At 33.3% G+C, this 17,169-nt stretch overlaps 1 protein-coding gene across 1 annotated transcript; it reads right to left on the bottom strand.

The window, feature by feature from the left end:
* Positions 1-13,195: 13,195 nt before the first annotated feature.
* LOC109154558 (mitochondrial fission 1 protein A-like) lies at positions 13,196-15,941 on the bottom strand. The gene is made up of 5 exons (XM_019302336.1): positions 15,678-15,941; positions 14,468-14,606; positions 14,061-14,182; positions 13,622-13,685; positions 13,196-13,524 (listed from the first exon to the last, which is right to left on the bottom strand). Exons 1-5 carry the CDS (start codon positions 15,768-15,770, stop codon positions 13,442-13,444), a joined length of 501 nt encoding a protein of 166 aa, XP_019157881.1. The 5' UTR covers positions 15,771-15,941; the 3' UTR covers positions 13,196-13,441.
* Positions 15,942-17,169: the final 1,228 nt, after the last annotated feature.

Below are 17,169 nucleotides of genomic sequence, written 5' to 3'. Positions count from 1 at the left end.
TATTACCGTATTTGGTTAAGGGTTATATTTTAGGTTATATGAATCAATTTACAATAATGTCATCAATAATATATATATATATATATATATATATATATATATATATATATATATGTGTGTGTGTGTGTGTGTGTGTGTGTGTGTGTGTGTATTTATTTTATTTATTTATATGTATGAATGTATATCAATGTTCAAATATTAAAAAACTAAATATATAAATATACACATGTATAATAATAATAATAATAATAATAATTATTATTATTATTATTATTATTATTATTATTATTATTATTATTATTATTATTATTATTATTATAAGGATAAAGATTAGTTAATAAGGGCAAAGTTGGAATAATTCAAGGTAATCTAAGATTACCTAAAAAAATGGGTTTAATCACATTACCTTGAAACATTACCGCCACATCAGCTTTCAGGTAATATAACATTACCAGGTAATCTCATAACTTGAACCAAACAAGGTAATATAACATTACTAGACTCAGATTACCTAGGTAATCAAAGATGACCTGAACCAAACGCCCCCTAAGAGTATTAGGCCTATAACAGAAATTTAAAAATTATCTATCAAATCATTTGATGAAATAAATTATTCAGATTATTTTGATTTTAGTATTTTTTATACTCTATCTTCTATGATATTATTTATTATTTATTATTATTAACTTACTCATTGGTTTGTATAAGGTATTAGGTTCGAACCCCATCTCAATCAAGGGCATAACTGTTGAGCATATAGTATGAATATAAAATTAACATTAACTTTGTTAGAATGTATTAAAACATACAATATAAAATTTAACATGAACTTTGGTCAATTAATTAGACAAATTATATAAATAGCATTCAAAGTTGAGCATCAAATATTACAAAAAAAAAATCTTGAAAATCATTTTCTTGCATTTTATTTTTAAAACAAATCTATGTTACGTTTTTTTGTTTCTTTTTTTTTGTTTAATTAATCATCTTTTGAATATTTAGAACAAAGACTCAATATTTTAATTATACTTTTGCATTATTGGGAATGATTTATGTCATTTTCTTGTATTTTTATTGTTACTGTCAAGTAACAAGTTATGAAAATAGAATAATAGGTACTACTGATGAACCTTATACAAATATAATAAATATTAATATTTTATTCAATACTTCCACATGAAACATGTAGGGGGGAAATTATCACTGCAAAATATCAATAGGCGCTTGCATGATCAAGAGTTGATAGTATAACTAAGATCACAATCATATACACAGCAAGGCAAATCCATATCTTCCTACACCATAATCTCCTTGTATGACGATGTCATTTATGTTACCACCAGTAACCCAATTGCAAATGACATACTGCCAACAAAAAAGAAAAATACAAATAGTGAAGATGAAGACAATGACAATGCTATCCAAAAGATAATTAAGAAGACTTAGGGTGTGTTTGGTTGGTGGGTTTTGTCCATAGGAATGGGTATGAAAGTGATTGTTGTTGTTTGGTTGATAGGTTTTTAGAACACTACTATGGGTTTCGAATACTCCATCAATTGAAAAACCCATACCCAAATAAAATAAGGGTTTCGAATACCCCATCAATTGAAAAACCATACCAAAATAAAATAAGGGTTTCATTCCCTTATTCATTATCAAGCACTACTATTACTAACCATTCCCATTCTACCCTACTACCAAACATGTTAAATACTTTCACCAAAACCCATTACCATTACCAAGTATTTGATACCCATTCCGATTCTGATTCCCATGTGCGAACCAAACACACCCTTAGAGAAATTAAAATCAAAAGTAGTATTTATTTAAACTATCATTTTTAGACTAAGTATTTAGATGTAATATTGATTTTAAAAAGTTGCAAAGATTTATTTTAATGACAATTAAAAAAAATCTCATATATTATCTTGCATTCATATACTTTGAATTACCTATGTAAATAAACAAATTCGACATTCAATTACCTATGTATGAACTTCTCATATATAATATTGCATTGATATACTTTGAAATACTTATTTAAATATAAACATTGGTCATTAGTCCATTAGCGCAACGCGAGTGTAAAACTACAATCGTTATGTTGTGCAACCGTGCATGTTCACCATGCATGGTGCACACGGTTGCAAAACGACGTCGTTTCATTTTTTAAAAAAAAATCTCGTTCGGATCGTCGTTAACGGCGTTAGGTGATTTCCTTTCGTATTCAAACAGTAGGATATATCCATAATTTCATAACTATATATCCACAATTTCATAACTATATATCCAGAATTACATAACTATATGTCCAGAATTACATAACTATATATTCATAATTTGACAACAGTACATTCAGAAATAATAACTACACATTCATAATTTCATATCCATATATTCATAATTTCACAACTAGACATTTATAATTACATAACTCCATATTCAGAATTCTTAAAGTGCTTGTTCACAGAGAACCATATCCATAATTGCATAACTACACATCCATAACTTCATAACTATATATCCATAATTTCATAACTTCATAACTATATATTCAGACTTGCATAACTATATATTCATAATTACACGTCGATTGGAGTTTTGTAAAAAAATAATAAAAATTATTTGATTGGTGGAGTTAAATGACGCCACTAATGGCACCGTTATTACTCCATCATAGTAAACGGTGTCGTTTTGCAACTGTGTGCACCATGCATGGTGCACACGGTTGCACAACATAATTTGCGGTAAAACTAGTATATAATATATATAAAGTTAACCTATAACAGGAATAAAAAAAAATGTTGGTTCAATTGTTTGTTAAAATGAATGGTTCATATTATTTCGATTTTAGTACTTTTTTTTTATTTATCCAATTTTACCCTCTATTATATCATTATTTTTTATAAATACCCCCGCATTCTATCGGTGTAAACTTTAGTAACCGAATATTCCGTTAACTATTTATTATATATTCTTAACTTACTCATTGATTTTCATAAAGAATATCTTAGGTTCGAACCACATCCCAATCGTAGTTGACATAATTGTTAACATATATATTATGAATATGTTAGAGTGTATTAAAAAAAAATACAATATAAAAATTAACATTAATTTTAGTCAATTAATTAACTAGATTAAGTATATACATAACATTCAAAGTTGAACATCAAAGATTACAAATAAAGAACCTTGAACATTATTTTCTTGTATTAAAAAAAAACACATATAAGTTAACTTTATTTATTTTTTTCGTTTAATTAATATTTTTTTAATTATTTAGAACAAGATTCAATATTTTTATTATGTTTTTACATTATTGTGAATGATTTAGGTAATAATAGTATTAATATTTTTTTGTCTTATTACTATTATTATACATAATTTCTTTAAAACATGCTTCCTCGTAGGGTATTTAAAATGTTGAAACATTTGTTATACCCAATCTAGATTACAGCGTTTAATTTGAATACACAAATTTGAACAAATTAAATGATTGAACTGCCAAACAAAGGACATAACGTACACTTTTTTGAGAAGGAATTTTTTTATTAAAAAAAAAAAAAAAAAAAAAAAAACAGAATTTTATAATTTTTACAATAACACGAGAGGGAAAATAGAATGACATTAGTTCATAGAACACTCTTTCCCTCCATCCTATTAGGCTAGTATTTATAGGGCGTAGGACATAATTAGTCCTTAATGACATTTAAAATCATATTGTAGCTAGCTAACAAAAAAACATTAGCATTTAATTTGAAAATGTAAACCTAGGGTCCTCATGGAGTTATGGGGCCAGGGTCTAAAGACAATTGAGATATAGGGTGGAGTTTTAAGCGTTAATTAAGTCTGTGAAATAATCAGAGCCGCCCATGAACAAGATTTTTGGAGCCTAGAGTCGAAGGAGAAGAAAGTCAAAGGTGCAAATATTGGGGTTTAAAAGAGGTGCAACCATTGGGATTATAACTCAGACCCTAGACCTATGGGGTGTAGCTACATGAGTGGCAATCAGCTAGTCCACCTTAGATATTGTGCAAGTGAAAATAATAAACAATATTTATTAGTAAAGGGGGTTGGACACTGCACTCATTCCACACTATAATGCCTTCCCCCGTCCCCTCCCCCCCCCCCCCCCCCTACTTCTAACATCATGCTCATCACCTTCGGACCCGAGTGGCTACCTCTCCTTGTCCAGTCAACGCGCCAGTGTTTGAATCTTATTCCAAGCGTGTCATGAGGGCTTAGACATCAAGTTAGGGCTTGATCCACTTTATTTGGACTTGGACTATTATTGGGTTAATCGACTTTATTATTCATTTATGTATAGCCAGTTGTTAATAATATATTCGGTTCTAGCGTCTAGTTAATATTATTCTTATTTTTTTCTCGTTCTATCTATATTCCTACTCGACTTTATGATGGGCTCAGTCTATTAAAAACCATCATATGGTTACAAAATTAATCTTAAGATAAATTAAAATTAATTATCATAACGTATGAAAACTTATGGAACTAATTAACACATTTCTACATAGTTTGTCAACGAAAGAGTCTAATGAGGAGACCAACTAAAATAAGTCTTTTTTGCTATTAGGTGTAAGACATCGAATGAATCAGATTAGACGAAGTTTCCAATCAATTAAGATAATTCACATTATTAGAGGTTAATTGACCAGTTAAGACAGAACTCATAAAAATAACATAAAAGTATGTACAACTTCAATTCACCCTAATTAAGTGGGAATAGCACCTATCATTTGAAAACTAAATAAGTTTGGAGTAATTACAAAGAAGAGGATGTATAGTCTACCAAATTAAAGTCGCAAAAGAAAGAGAACGACACTCCTCAAAGAGAAAGAAGTGTGTGGCGTTCAAAAGTGAGAAGAAGCAAACTATAATAAATGGAGTAGGTTTTACACTTTTACATTCATTGAAAGGCCATAGAGAGCCCCCTTGCCTTTCCAGCCTATTGATAATAGACAACACCTCTAGTTTGTGCAGTGTGCACTTCCTTTTTTAGTAAAAAAGAGGAATTGAATACATAGACATAGATTAGCTAGGGTCCCACCTAGACCTATTTCATCAACAAACCTAACCCTAATCTTTCACAAAAGAACAACTCAATTTTAGTGCTAATAAATTCACCTCACATAATTGTATAATCCGAAATAATTGTTGTTGTTGTTAAGTTTTAGACACAAAATTATTAGAGATTAGCACTTGGCATTAGGTAATAAGCGGTATAGCTTAAATATAATAGAGAACGTAATTTTTAAATAAAAGCTTAACAAAGTATCTCAAGTTTTTAAGTCAAAACTTAAAAAAGGATAAAATCATAACCTTTTGGCTTAAGTCATGCCAAATTGATCCCAACATTTTTATTATATTCGTACGTGTTACATGTACATAGTCAAACTTTCTTAAAAGTCATTAATGGGGGTTCTAACAGAGAAAAGTGGGACCGCAAATTGTAATTAGAAAGAGAATGAGAGTGACATTTTAAAACGTAGTGATGTGATGTAAAAAATTTTCTCATGTATATATGTAGAGTTAATTACCGATTTGATCATTCGACTATGAGGATTTCACCACGTTGGTCCTCGACTTTCAAAATTGACCAATTGCATCCTCAACTATGTTATTTCTTACCGAGTTGGTCCTTAGTCGAAACTGCCGTTTGTGAGACATTAAAATGGAGGATAAAAATGTATTTTCATTGTTTAAGCTTTCTCTGGTGTGTATTTCCTTCTCATTTCAACGCTTACGGAGGTGGAGGCTACGGCGGTGGCGAGTATGGAGGTGGAGGCGGTGGTGGAGGTTATGGTGGAGGTGGCAGCGGCGGGGGCCATGGTGGAGGCTGTTTCAAATGTGGCCAGGAGGGGCATTTTGCTAAGGAGTGCTCATAGAGCGAAGGCGGAGGTGGTGGTGGCCGCTACGGTAGCGGAGGAGGTTGCTTCAGCTGTGCGGAGGATGGGCACTTTGCTCGTGATTGCTCAAACAGCAATCGCTAAGCTATTTACCTAACAACCAACTCAGAGGGGAAAATGTAGACTAAGTGACGAGTACTTCTCGTGACGAAAAACCCTCGTCTATTCCAATTCGATCTCCGGCATCATGCCATCCGGCGAATGGGCGTCCTGATATAGCGTCACTAAGCCTCCGTGCCTCACCGAAAAATAACTCTCGTTTAGACCGTGATTTTCGAGAATGCCGCTCTGGTACTCTAGATTTTAAATAAACAGACTGAATTTCATCTTCAATCGGAGGGCGCAATTAGTTTGTGGAGGTTTTTCGTGAGGTCCAATTATTGGGAACCTGTCGTCTATGAGTTCAATCATCGGACTTTATCTTCTCCGCAGGCACGACAGCGGCGGCTTCCAGCAGACATCGAAACCAGGGGCATGTTAAGGAAGATGAAGAATAATTGAACTTCCTATTTTACATTTGCATTTTGACGGTAAAACAGACCGAGGACCATTTTGGTTAACGTTTCCATAGTTGATGATGCAATTGGTCAATTTTGAAAGTCGATGACCAAAGTGGTGAAATCCTCATAGTCGAGGGACCAAATCGGTAATTAACTCTATTCTTATTTGATATGATTGTGTAAATAGAGTGATGGATTGGAGAAAATTGTTTTCTCCATAAAAAGTATTGAATGATACAAAGTGTTTGCAAGGAATGAATGAATAAGCACGACACAAGAATTTAACGTGGAAATCATACCACATACCTATTAGGCTAAGCCAAGTTGAAATCCATTTGCACATATACAAAAGCCACCATTGCATGGACATGGAGTAAAAAGGAGAAAGAAATATTGTACATGAGAAAGTTGTTCTCCGTCTCCTTTGTCTAATTCCTAGGCTCCTTTATATAAAGGATTCTTATGTATCTGTAACAAACCCCTTAGGGGGTATTTGGTTCAAGTTATATAACATAGCCAAGCGTATGTGAAATTCCAAAGTTTATATTCCCATGTTTGGTTCATGTATGTAATCTTATTTCCCCAACAGCATGTTTGGTTCACGGAATGAATTTTGAGGTAATAGGAATGCTATTCCATAAGGAATAGAATAGGCAAGGAATAGAATAGGAATTGTATTCTATTGTTTGGTTCGCGGAAGGAATAGACTTTATGACTTATATTATAGTGTTTGGTTGATTTAAGGAATAGAACTAAAATATGTTTTAAAAGACATAAATACCCTTATAAAAATATGTGATGGTGGCGGTGGTGGCGGTGGCGATGGTGGCGGGGGTGGCGGCGGTAGTGGTGGCGGTGGTGGCGGCGGTGGTGGTGGTGACGGTGGTGGTGGCGGTGGTGCTGAGGTGGTAGTGGTGGGGGCGACGGTAGCAGTGGTGGGGGCGACGGTGGTGGTGGTGACGGTGATGGTTGTGGCAGTGGTGGTGGGGCGGCGACGGTTGTGGCGGTGGTGGTGATGGTGGTGGCGGTGGTGCTGCTGGGTGGTGGTTCTGGTGGCGGTGGCGGCGGTGGTGGTGGCGGTGGCGGTGGTGCTGGGGTGGTAGTGGTGGTGGTGATGGTGACAGTTGTGGTAGTGGTGGTGGGGGCGGCGACGGATGTGGCGGTGGTGGTGCTGCTGGGTGGTGGTTCTGGTGGCGGTGGTGGTGGTGGCGGCAGCGGCGGTGGTGGTGGTGATGGTGGTGGTGGCGGTGGTAGTGGTGGTGGTGGCGGTGGCAGTGGTGAGGGCGGCGATGGTGGTGTTGGTGGTGGCGTCGACGATGACGGTGGTGAAATATGAAAAATTTATATATAGGATAATAAAATTAGGTTAAAGAAAGGGGTAAAAAAGGAAATAGATTCTAAAATCTATTCCTGAGCGTTCAGTAATAGGCTAATACCAGGGGGGCCCTAGTAATAGCTATTACCTTATTTGAGGTAATAGGCTATTACCAGGAATATTATTCCTGGTAATAGAAATGGTTACCAAACAACGGAATAGGCCTATTACTGGGAATGCTATGCCATTCCCGGCCTATTCCGTAAACCAAACGGGCCACAAGGGAATATAACATTCTTCAAGGAATGCAACATACCTTCCACATAGGATTTTGAAGGGAATGTCCCTAACCATTCTTAAATTATCTAAGATTACCATGGATATTTACAAATTTTGTCATTTTAATTCTAATTATTATAAAATATATATTTTATATTAACTTATTATATGTATCATATTTATTTTATTTTTTTTTGTAATTATATATTTTATTTTGTTTTTTATTACGTCATATTGTTTTATGAAATAATTTTGTTTCTCAAGTTCAAGTTTTTTGTTTTTTTTTTGAATGTTACTGGCCCTATTACATTGTAGTATCTGTTCATATACTTTCTCAACCTATTGAAACACAAAGAACCAATAACGCCTCCACTGAGGCTCGAACTCGTAACCTTCCAAATGGAAGTCCAACCCGGGTACCATTAGACCACATAGTCTTGGTTAAGTTTTTAGTTAATTATATTTAAATCATGTAATTATATATGATATCATTATTTTATTTATATATTTTAATTCTAAAGTCAAAATACATTAAAATATGTTAAGTGTATTATATATATATATATATATATATATATATATATATATATATAATAATGTTTAAACCAAACAGGTTTATAATACATATATACATCAATTTTAACCAAACATATGAAACTAACACTCCAGTAATCTAACATTCCCAACACTCTAACATTTTCTAAGGTAATTTAACATTTCGTGAACGAAACAACCCCTTAGAGCATCCATAGTAGTTTAATTTCGGTGCGGTTTTTGAGGAATTTTTGTAAGAGTGATTAGGAAAGAGAAGATGGAAGAGGAGAGAAAAAAAGAAAAAAAAAACAAATCAAAACTGAATTTTAAAATAAAAAAGTTAATATATTAATGAGTGTCAGGTGCGCCCGCTAGGCGCAGTTTTGACCCTCACACTCAGCCCGCGGGAGTGGAGAAAATTATTGTCTGGGTCCCACTTTCTGCAAATAACTCGTCTTTTGCAGGGGGTTGTTTTTTCTCTTTCTTACCTTCTCGACCTCTCTCTGCCAAATCAAATTGCACTATGCTATTATCCTCAAAATATGCTATGATATTGATGCTCTTAGTTTGAATAGAGCAGGCAGGCATGAGGCAATAATTGTATGTATTAATGGCAATGAATAATGTTTATTAAATAATATTCATGGATGATATATATATGATTGTGATTTGTGATGAAGCTAAGGTTGAGTACTTGAGGTGTCATTATACATAGGATAGGTAGATGATGGAACTAACTGGGCTATCCTAGCAAGAAGAGGTGGGACAGAATTGAAAGTAGCCCACGTTTTTGCACAGTTAGTTGATTATGGTACGTGTTGTTGGAGACCAATCAGCCAATCACCCAAAGCTTGAACACGAAAATGGGTAATGTGACAACACTGTGGGCTGTGCCGCAGTAATTACTACCATGTAATAATTCCCTGACTTCAATGAATCAAACTGCTCAACTTTGTGTTATTTACTATCAAATAATTAAACAATAATAATCCAAAACGATTGTAGTATTATATTATTGATTAAGTGATATAACTGAACTGTGAGTATGTAAAGTTTTCATCAAGAATAATAATACCCTCCGTCCCGAATTGGTTGTCTCATTTGCTTTTTGCACGCTTTTTAAAAATTAAAGTAAATGCTATATATTTTCCAATTATGTCATTCACTTTTTCACTTTTGGAAATAAAAGCAAAAGTTATAAGGGTAATTTGGGAAAAAGTAGAATGATGGTGATGTTCAATTTTGAAAAGAGGACAACATTTTGGGACAAACTAAAAAGGAAAGTAAGACATGCAAAATGGGACAGAGGGAGTAATAGTAATTATTAGCTGAGAAAATGAAATGGAACCGTCATGGATAGGTATGTAGTTCAGTTGCTTCCCTATGAAAAATTGCATCAAATAACGGAAGATTAAATCTTAGCAATCTCAATGTGAAAGTTTTACTCGCTCGTAGAAGTAGCTCATTATGGACAAGTCACCAGTTTTTTCACTTAAGTGTGTTTGGAAACCCGTAAAATGACTTCCGAGATAAGTAGTGAATAATTGTAAATTTTGTGATATGACAATTTGAAAGTGCGAAAAAATTACAAGGGTGTGAATAGCCTTAGAACTAAGCCCTTTATACTATGTCAAAATTTATAACTTATTACAAATGTACTACTTTATTTCTTTATATACCTTCACACACTAACACTTGCCCTTGTTGTCGCCGCATCCACATTTCACATCCGTAGCGCTTTTTTTTTTTTTTTTTTTTTTTTTTTTTTTTTTTTTTTCACAATTAAGCTTTTAATTAATAAAGTTATAATATACCAAAAATAATTATATATAATAATATTAATTGATTTGAATTCTCTTGATAATTGACATACATAGACAATCGTTATGCCTTGGACCCGTGTCCAGCATGCTTGCTGGATACGGGTAACAGTGCCGTTAGGCACTGTTATCTCTCTTTTTTTTCTTTTTTTTTTTTTTTAAATTTCAGATCACTTTGTTATAGAAGTATATGTTCATAATTTTATTACTATATGTTAATAACTATACATTCATAACTTCATAACTGTACGCTCATAACCCTATAACTGTACATTCATAACTCTATAACTGTACATTCATAACGTCATAACTGTACATTCATAACTCCATAATTGTACATTCATAACTCCATAATTGTACATTCATAATTTTCGAAGCTCTATGTTCACAATTTTAGAGCTCTATGTTCATAATTTTATCACTATATGTTCATAATTGTAAGTTCATAATGTTAGAGCTCTTTGTTCATAATTCGATCAATAACTGTACATTCATAATTCCATAACTGTAGATTCATAATCTCATAACTGTAGATTCATAACTCCATAACTGTAGATTCATAACTCTATAACTGTACATTCATAATCTTCGAAGCTCTATATTCACAATTTTAAAGCTCCATGGTCATAATTTTATCACTATATATGTTCATAATTGTAAGTTCATAATGTTAGAGCTCTGTGTTTATAATTTCATAATTGCATAATTGTACATTCATAGCGGCATAACTGTACATTCATAATCAAAAAAAAAAAAAATAACGCCGTTAATGGCGTTAACGGCAAAACGTGCACAAAATTTTTTTTTTTAAAACTAAATGACGCGTTTTTTTTTAAAAACGATGTCGTTTTGGGCCCGTGTCCACAATTCATTGTGGACACGGGTCCAGGGCATAATTTGCCATAGATTACTAGATGGATACATATATCCTAATGATAATCTCTTCAAGAATGCTGGATCAATGCCTTTGAATGAGATGGATGCTAATTTAATTTGTCAACGAGTTGGACTAAGGTTGGTCGCTACATAGCAATGGTGAGATTGTAATCTTATTTGACACATACCACTTACGACCCGTTTTGTTAGCAGAAAATATTTGAGGATGAATAGAATTGAAATTTCATTAAAAAAAATTGTATCCGAAAAATTAATTACATTGTTTGGTTGATGGAAAATAAATTATTAAGAATATTTTTTTTGAAAGTAAATTAGTAAATTATTAAGAATATTAATTTCATTGTTTGGTTGGATTTAAATTGTAAGGAATAAATAGTATAATAACAAATATAACCTTACACAACAACAACAACAACAACAACAACAACAACAACAATAATAATAATAATAATAATAATAATAATAATAATTAATAAAGTTTGGTGCCAAGCATCTTGTGCTCAAATGACACCTCTGTGGCTCTTCTTGAGGGAAGGTCACATGATCAAATTCTGAGTCAATAGTACTCATAAAAAATTATTATGAGGGAAAAATTGTCATACTAGTTTTTCATGGAAATTTTTTCCCATGAAAAAACAAAATGTATAGGATGAGCTAAGGAAAAAGTTTTCTCAAGAATGAGGAAAACTTTTTCCAATGAAAATTATTTTCCATGAACCAAACATAAGAAAATGAATTTTCCTCCAATTGTTATACAATGGACCACCTTACAAGGTAGACCCAGATTCAAAACACACAATTTGTATACAGAGTGTTCACAATTTAAATACTAAATGTTCACAATTTACATACTTAAGGTTCACAATTTACCTTTTACAAAATTGTGAGCATTCAATATGTAAATTGTGTATTTTGGACCCGAGTGGACTCGGGTCTACAGAATAATTTTCCATTTTAAATTGTTATACCATGGACCAGGGTCCACATTGTATTGTGAACCATGGTCCAAAAATTATGTGTCTACAATTAACATTATGCGTCTTCGGTTAATAAATTATGTGCAAGTAAATAATGATCCTGTTTGGTAAAATAGTTAGCCTATTAACCAATTTTTGCTTATTTGACCACTATTAGTTGTTTGAATTGGTTAAACAATCAATATAAGTGTTTGATAAATTAACTTTTTGTAACAACTTATTGTTCCAAAATGCTAAAATTCAAAAAAGCTGCTTGAGTAAATTTTTCGATCAACTTTTTGAAAAAGCCATTTCGTATTTAATCAGCTAACAGCTAATTTGCCAAACATTTTTCTACAATCCGCTAATGCTATCAACTAGTCAAACCCACTAACCCAATTAGCTAACAACCATTTACGAAACACCCCCAATATGTTAACTAATAACTATAAGCTCATAATAGGTTAACAACAAAGCACATAATATGTTAGATGCATATTATGTGCATGTAATTAATATATTATGTGTTTGTAATTAACATATTACGTCGTGATTTCAATTTATTTATAGCCACATAATCTATTAACTGAATAACTGAAGACACATAATATGTTAGTTGTAGACACATAATCTGTGAATGTCATTTTGGACTAGGATCCACAATGCAAGGTGGACAACGTAGGTTGTCCATAGTTGAGCACCTCAAATCAAAAAAGCCAATAAGCCACTCTCATTGGAAGTCGAACTTGTAACCTTTGTGGTTACTCAATTAATAGCCTAACCAACTTGGTAGTTGCCCCAAACATTTTAATACTTGACAAGAGGAAAGGAGACACCAAAAGGGCCTGTCAAGTCTCCAGAGACTGGCTTTGATTTTTTATCTATACTTAAAAATTTTCTAGTTCTAATTTTTCATTGAAAATATATTACTTAACTATCTTTCAATTTATAAAGGACAAAATTATTTAAAAATTTAATTATTTTTCTTCATATAAATTATAAATGTTAGTGACAGATCATATGGGAAGCCTCACAAAGATTAACTACAGATCAAGCATAGCTGCTGAACCAAAAATTGGCTATTTTTAAAGCTCTAGTTTTAGATTTCACAGTTTTACAAGGGTGGACAAAAGCAAAACTTCAAAACTGAGCCAAGGAATGAAAGAAATATGGGGTTGTTATGCACATTACTCATGTACATAAGTTCAAATCACCTGCGAGTCAATGCAGCTGCGATTCCACCGGCCAAAAGTCCGACAGCAGTGGCAGCAATGCCGATGCCAATCACTCCATCTGTTATCAGAAAACACACAAATCGCGAAAGAACAAACATCTGTCATTTGTTTCAGTGAGGAAAGTATCAAACCAAATGTTACAATAGGATTCCCACCTTTTGTGATTTTCTCTTCAACTGCCTGCTTGAGGGTCAATGCCTGCCTCCAATCTGGTGCAATCTATATGAACAAACACTAATGTAGTGAACAAAATTTAGAAACTGATTTAAGAAATTGAAACATTGAACCTTCATAATAATCAAGTCACTTGCACTAGGACAAGTGAAGATTAATACTATACTGCATATGGTTAATTGGTTATTGATTGGTATATCAATATATAAATACTTTCAAGGAAAAAAGAAATAATATAAGATGGTTCTAACACACTGTTGCAGTACCTTCTGTATTTTCAGTAACAAACTAGTAACAGGAAAAGGAATTTTTTTCTTTTTATAGCTTTAGATTGATTCAATGTGCAGAGTAACAGAATAGACTAAGATAGTAAGTAGCTTAAGCAGAATATCTAGCCAAACAAGAACAATTGTACCAAACCTCCAAGCAACGCTCCACAAGATGCCTGCTTCTTGGATACTCCCCACTTCTGTAGTACCCAACAGACAGAAGATATAGCTTTTCCCTCATTTGCAGAGGACTACAGTTGCTACTCAAAGATGCTGCAAATGACAACCTTGATAAGTGTGGAATGCTTCTTAAAGGGAGCCAAGAGAAAAGCAATATTAGTTTGGTCACCACATAAGCCCAGATACAATTAGCAACTTTATATATCTACCCCAAGAAACAAATACCATTACAAGTTAACAACACAGGAGAGAGGACAACTCTAGATCTCAAAGTATTCAAGAAATTCTCATAAAACATTTCCATAGATAGAAAATGACACATTGTGGAAAAGGGCCAAGAATGTGGCAGAGGGGCTAAGTTTCCATTGTGATACTTGCCTTCAAGCATTGCTATGCCGCGCTGAACATCTTCTGGCCGTTTTGAATGAACAAGGGACCAAGACAAACGCATTATGCATTCACTTTTAAGCTCTTCAGAAGAACCTTTTTCAGCTTCGGCAACCTCGCGTTCACAACCCTGGAGATAATTCAACGTTTTGTAAGGGAAATTGGCAAAAAAAAAAAACAAAGCTCACTGATACTACCTAGACATCCATGAGGACCATGACCCCCCTCCCTCAATAATAATAACAATAAGAAAGAAAACTTTACAACACTTCAGATTAATATTCGAGTTAATTCCACCGGAGGTCCCTTGACTTTGGTGGCAATTCCAATTTAGTCCCAGACTATTGTTTTTGTCATTTTATATCCCAGATTATCGTTTTTGGACACTTTAAGTCCTTCTCATGATTTTTTCTATTTTTAATAAGGGCATTTTTGTCTTTTTATATTTTTCTTTTGTTATTTTTCGGGTTTCAACCAGTTTAATTGGTTTAGGACTTTACTAAAAATTGGTTGAAAAATATGGTTACTAAAAATCCAGGGTTACCTAAAGTTTTAAACCAATTAAACTGGTTGAAACCGGATAAATAACAAAAAATATATATATATGAAAGAGACAAAAATACCCTTACTAAAAATAGAAAAAATCGTGAGAATGACTAAAAGTATCAAAAAAAAAAAAAACAATAGTCTGAGATGTAAAATGGTAAAAACGATAGTCTGGGTCTAACTTTAAAATTGACACCAAAGAACAAGGGACCTCCGGTGGAATTAACTCTTAATACTCTTATGCAGGATGCAGAAGCATAAAAGTAAGTTATTGAAGCTATATACAAAGAGTTTAGCAGCTTTTATAAAAATAAAAGGATAAAGGAGCCATTGAGAATTCCCTTCAGTGACCACAAGAATAAATCCATGTCTTCAGACAATACTAATTAGTGATGAAGGGGGAGAGCTTCTGCAGCTTATTTAAAATCAACACCGTAATTTAATACGACCTATGTTCATCAAAACAAGAGCATTACGAAGAAAAGCAAATAAAACGAAAGGATAATGAAATCTGAATCTCATTTACTATTTCCTTTTTGCGGCAAAATTAGTTTAAGCGGCAAAGGCTCTTGATTAATCACATTTATAACAACTCTCCTGTTTATTAATTCACAAATATATAACTACACAGAAAGAAAGAGAGAAAGGGACTTACAGCGACGACGTCGGAATCGCACCACGGAATCTGATCACCGCCGGAGAAGAAATTCCCAACCGATTCGATGATCTCGCTGATCTTAGCTTCCATTTTTTGTGATATACCGAGAGAGGTGAGAAGAAATATGTATATCGTATCCGTTCGTGCGCGCTAATGTATATAAGGGTGGGAGTGGGAAGAAGGAGAGAAGAAGAGAGACGCGGCTAAGCCATCCTGGAAAATGGAAATGCTTTGGAGATACGTTGCTCTTGTCTTCCCGCAGGGGCAGCGGAATGACTGGTCAAAATTATTGGAGAATGGAGCAAATCAACTGAAATTTGGAGACCGTTTGGTTAAAAAAACAAAATTGTGATTGTAATTTAATACTATAGAAGACAAAAACTTGTGTAAAACTGTCTCACGGATTCTTGTTCGTGAGACGGGTTTTGGACATATACTGAAAAATATAATGATGTGTTTAATTCGCACAAGGAAATCAAAATCGAAATGTAAATCAAATACTTGGTAATGGTAATTGATTTTGGTGAAAGTATTTTGCATATTTGGTAGTAGAGTGGAATTGGAATGATTACCAATATTAATATTTGGTTATGTATGAGTTCTACTACATAAACTTCCAAAATTCTACTCCCTCATTTATACTCCCTGAGGTGGCAAATTAGGATTGGTTATTTTCATCATGTGGGTCCACAGAAAAATGTCTACATCAAGAGCATGTGAGAGGGAGTACAAGTTGGGAGTTTAAAATGGGAGTACACCAAGTATTTTCCGTTATGTATAACCCTATAATGGGAATAAAGATTTTAAAAATTTAAGAATAAAAAAGTAAGACAATTGATCCTAACTATGATTTTGATTAGTATTCGTGGTCTGTAAACACATGAATCAAACACACTCTACTACTAATAAAAAATAAAGTGTTTGTTACTACAAAGTATAATACTTTTGAAAAAAAAGAGTGAATTCCATTTTTGGTGCTATTGTTATAGGGGTGTTTCCAATTTTAGTTCACCTTAATTTTTTTTACCACTTTACAACCACTGTTATTGAATGTGTTCTATTTTTAGTCCACCGTTAATATTTCCATCAAGAGGCTGTATAATCCAAGGGTATTTTGGTCTTTTTATGTTTGTCTCTTCTCTTTTAATCCAGGCGCTTCGTCCTCCTCCTCCGATATTCGAATATGGCTCTTCGAACAACGAGAATGGGAAGCCAAAGCAACATCATTTTGTTCGTTCCAACATGGGCCGACGAGGTTTCTTAAGTTTTATGTTTAATGTTCTCATTTCTTTAGTCAAACATAGTTTTGGATGAGAAGAAACGTCAAAATACCCCTAAATTACACGACCTCTTGATGGAAATACTAACGGTGGGACTAAAAGTGGAACACATTCAATAATAGTGGTTATAAAGTGGCAAAAAAAATTAAGGTGGACTAAAATTGGAAATGCCCCTATAACAGTAGGACAAAAAATGGAATTCACTCAAA

The sequence above is a fragment of the Ipomoea nil genome, unplaced genomic scaffold, assembly GCF_001879475.1.
Source record: "Ipomoea nil cultivar Tokyo-kokei standard unplaced genomic scaffold, Asagao_1.1 scaffold2647, whole genome shotgun sequence".
Taxonomy (NCBI): Eukaryota; Viridiplantae; Streptophyta; class Magnoliopsida; order Solanales; family Convolvulaceae; genus Ipomoea; species Ipomoea nil.
Note: the sequence above shows the minus strand (reverse complement) of the source record. Positions and strands in the feature narration are given on the sequence as shown.

What these genes read in the sequence shown, in the direction of transcription:
- LOC109154558 (XM_019302336.1), bottom strand. Translation starts at nt 15,770, where the DNA reads ATGGAAGCTAAGATCAGCGAGATCATCGAATCGGTTGGGAATTTCTTC. An exon ending in GCGATTCCGACGTCGTCGCT is followed by an intron (nt 14,607 to 15,677) that starts GTAAGTCCCTTT and finishes AATTATCTCCAG; the next exon opens with GGTTGTGAACGCGAGGTTGC. An exon ending in CGGCATAGCAATGCTTGAAG is followed by an intron (nt 14,183 to 14,467) that starts GCAAGTATCACA and finishes TGTCATTTGCAG; the next exon opens with CATCTTTGAGTAGCAACTGT.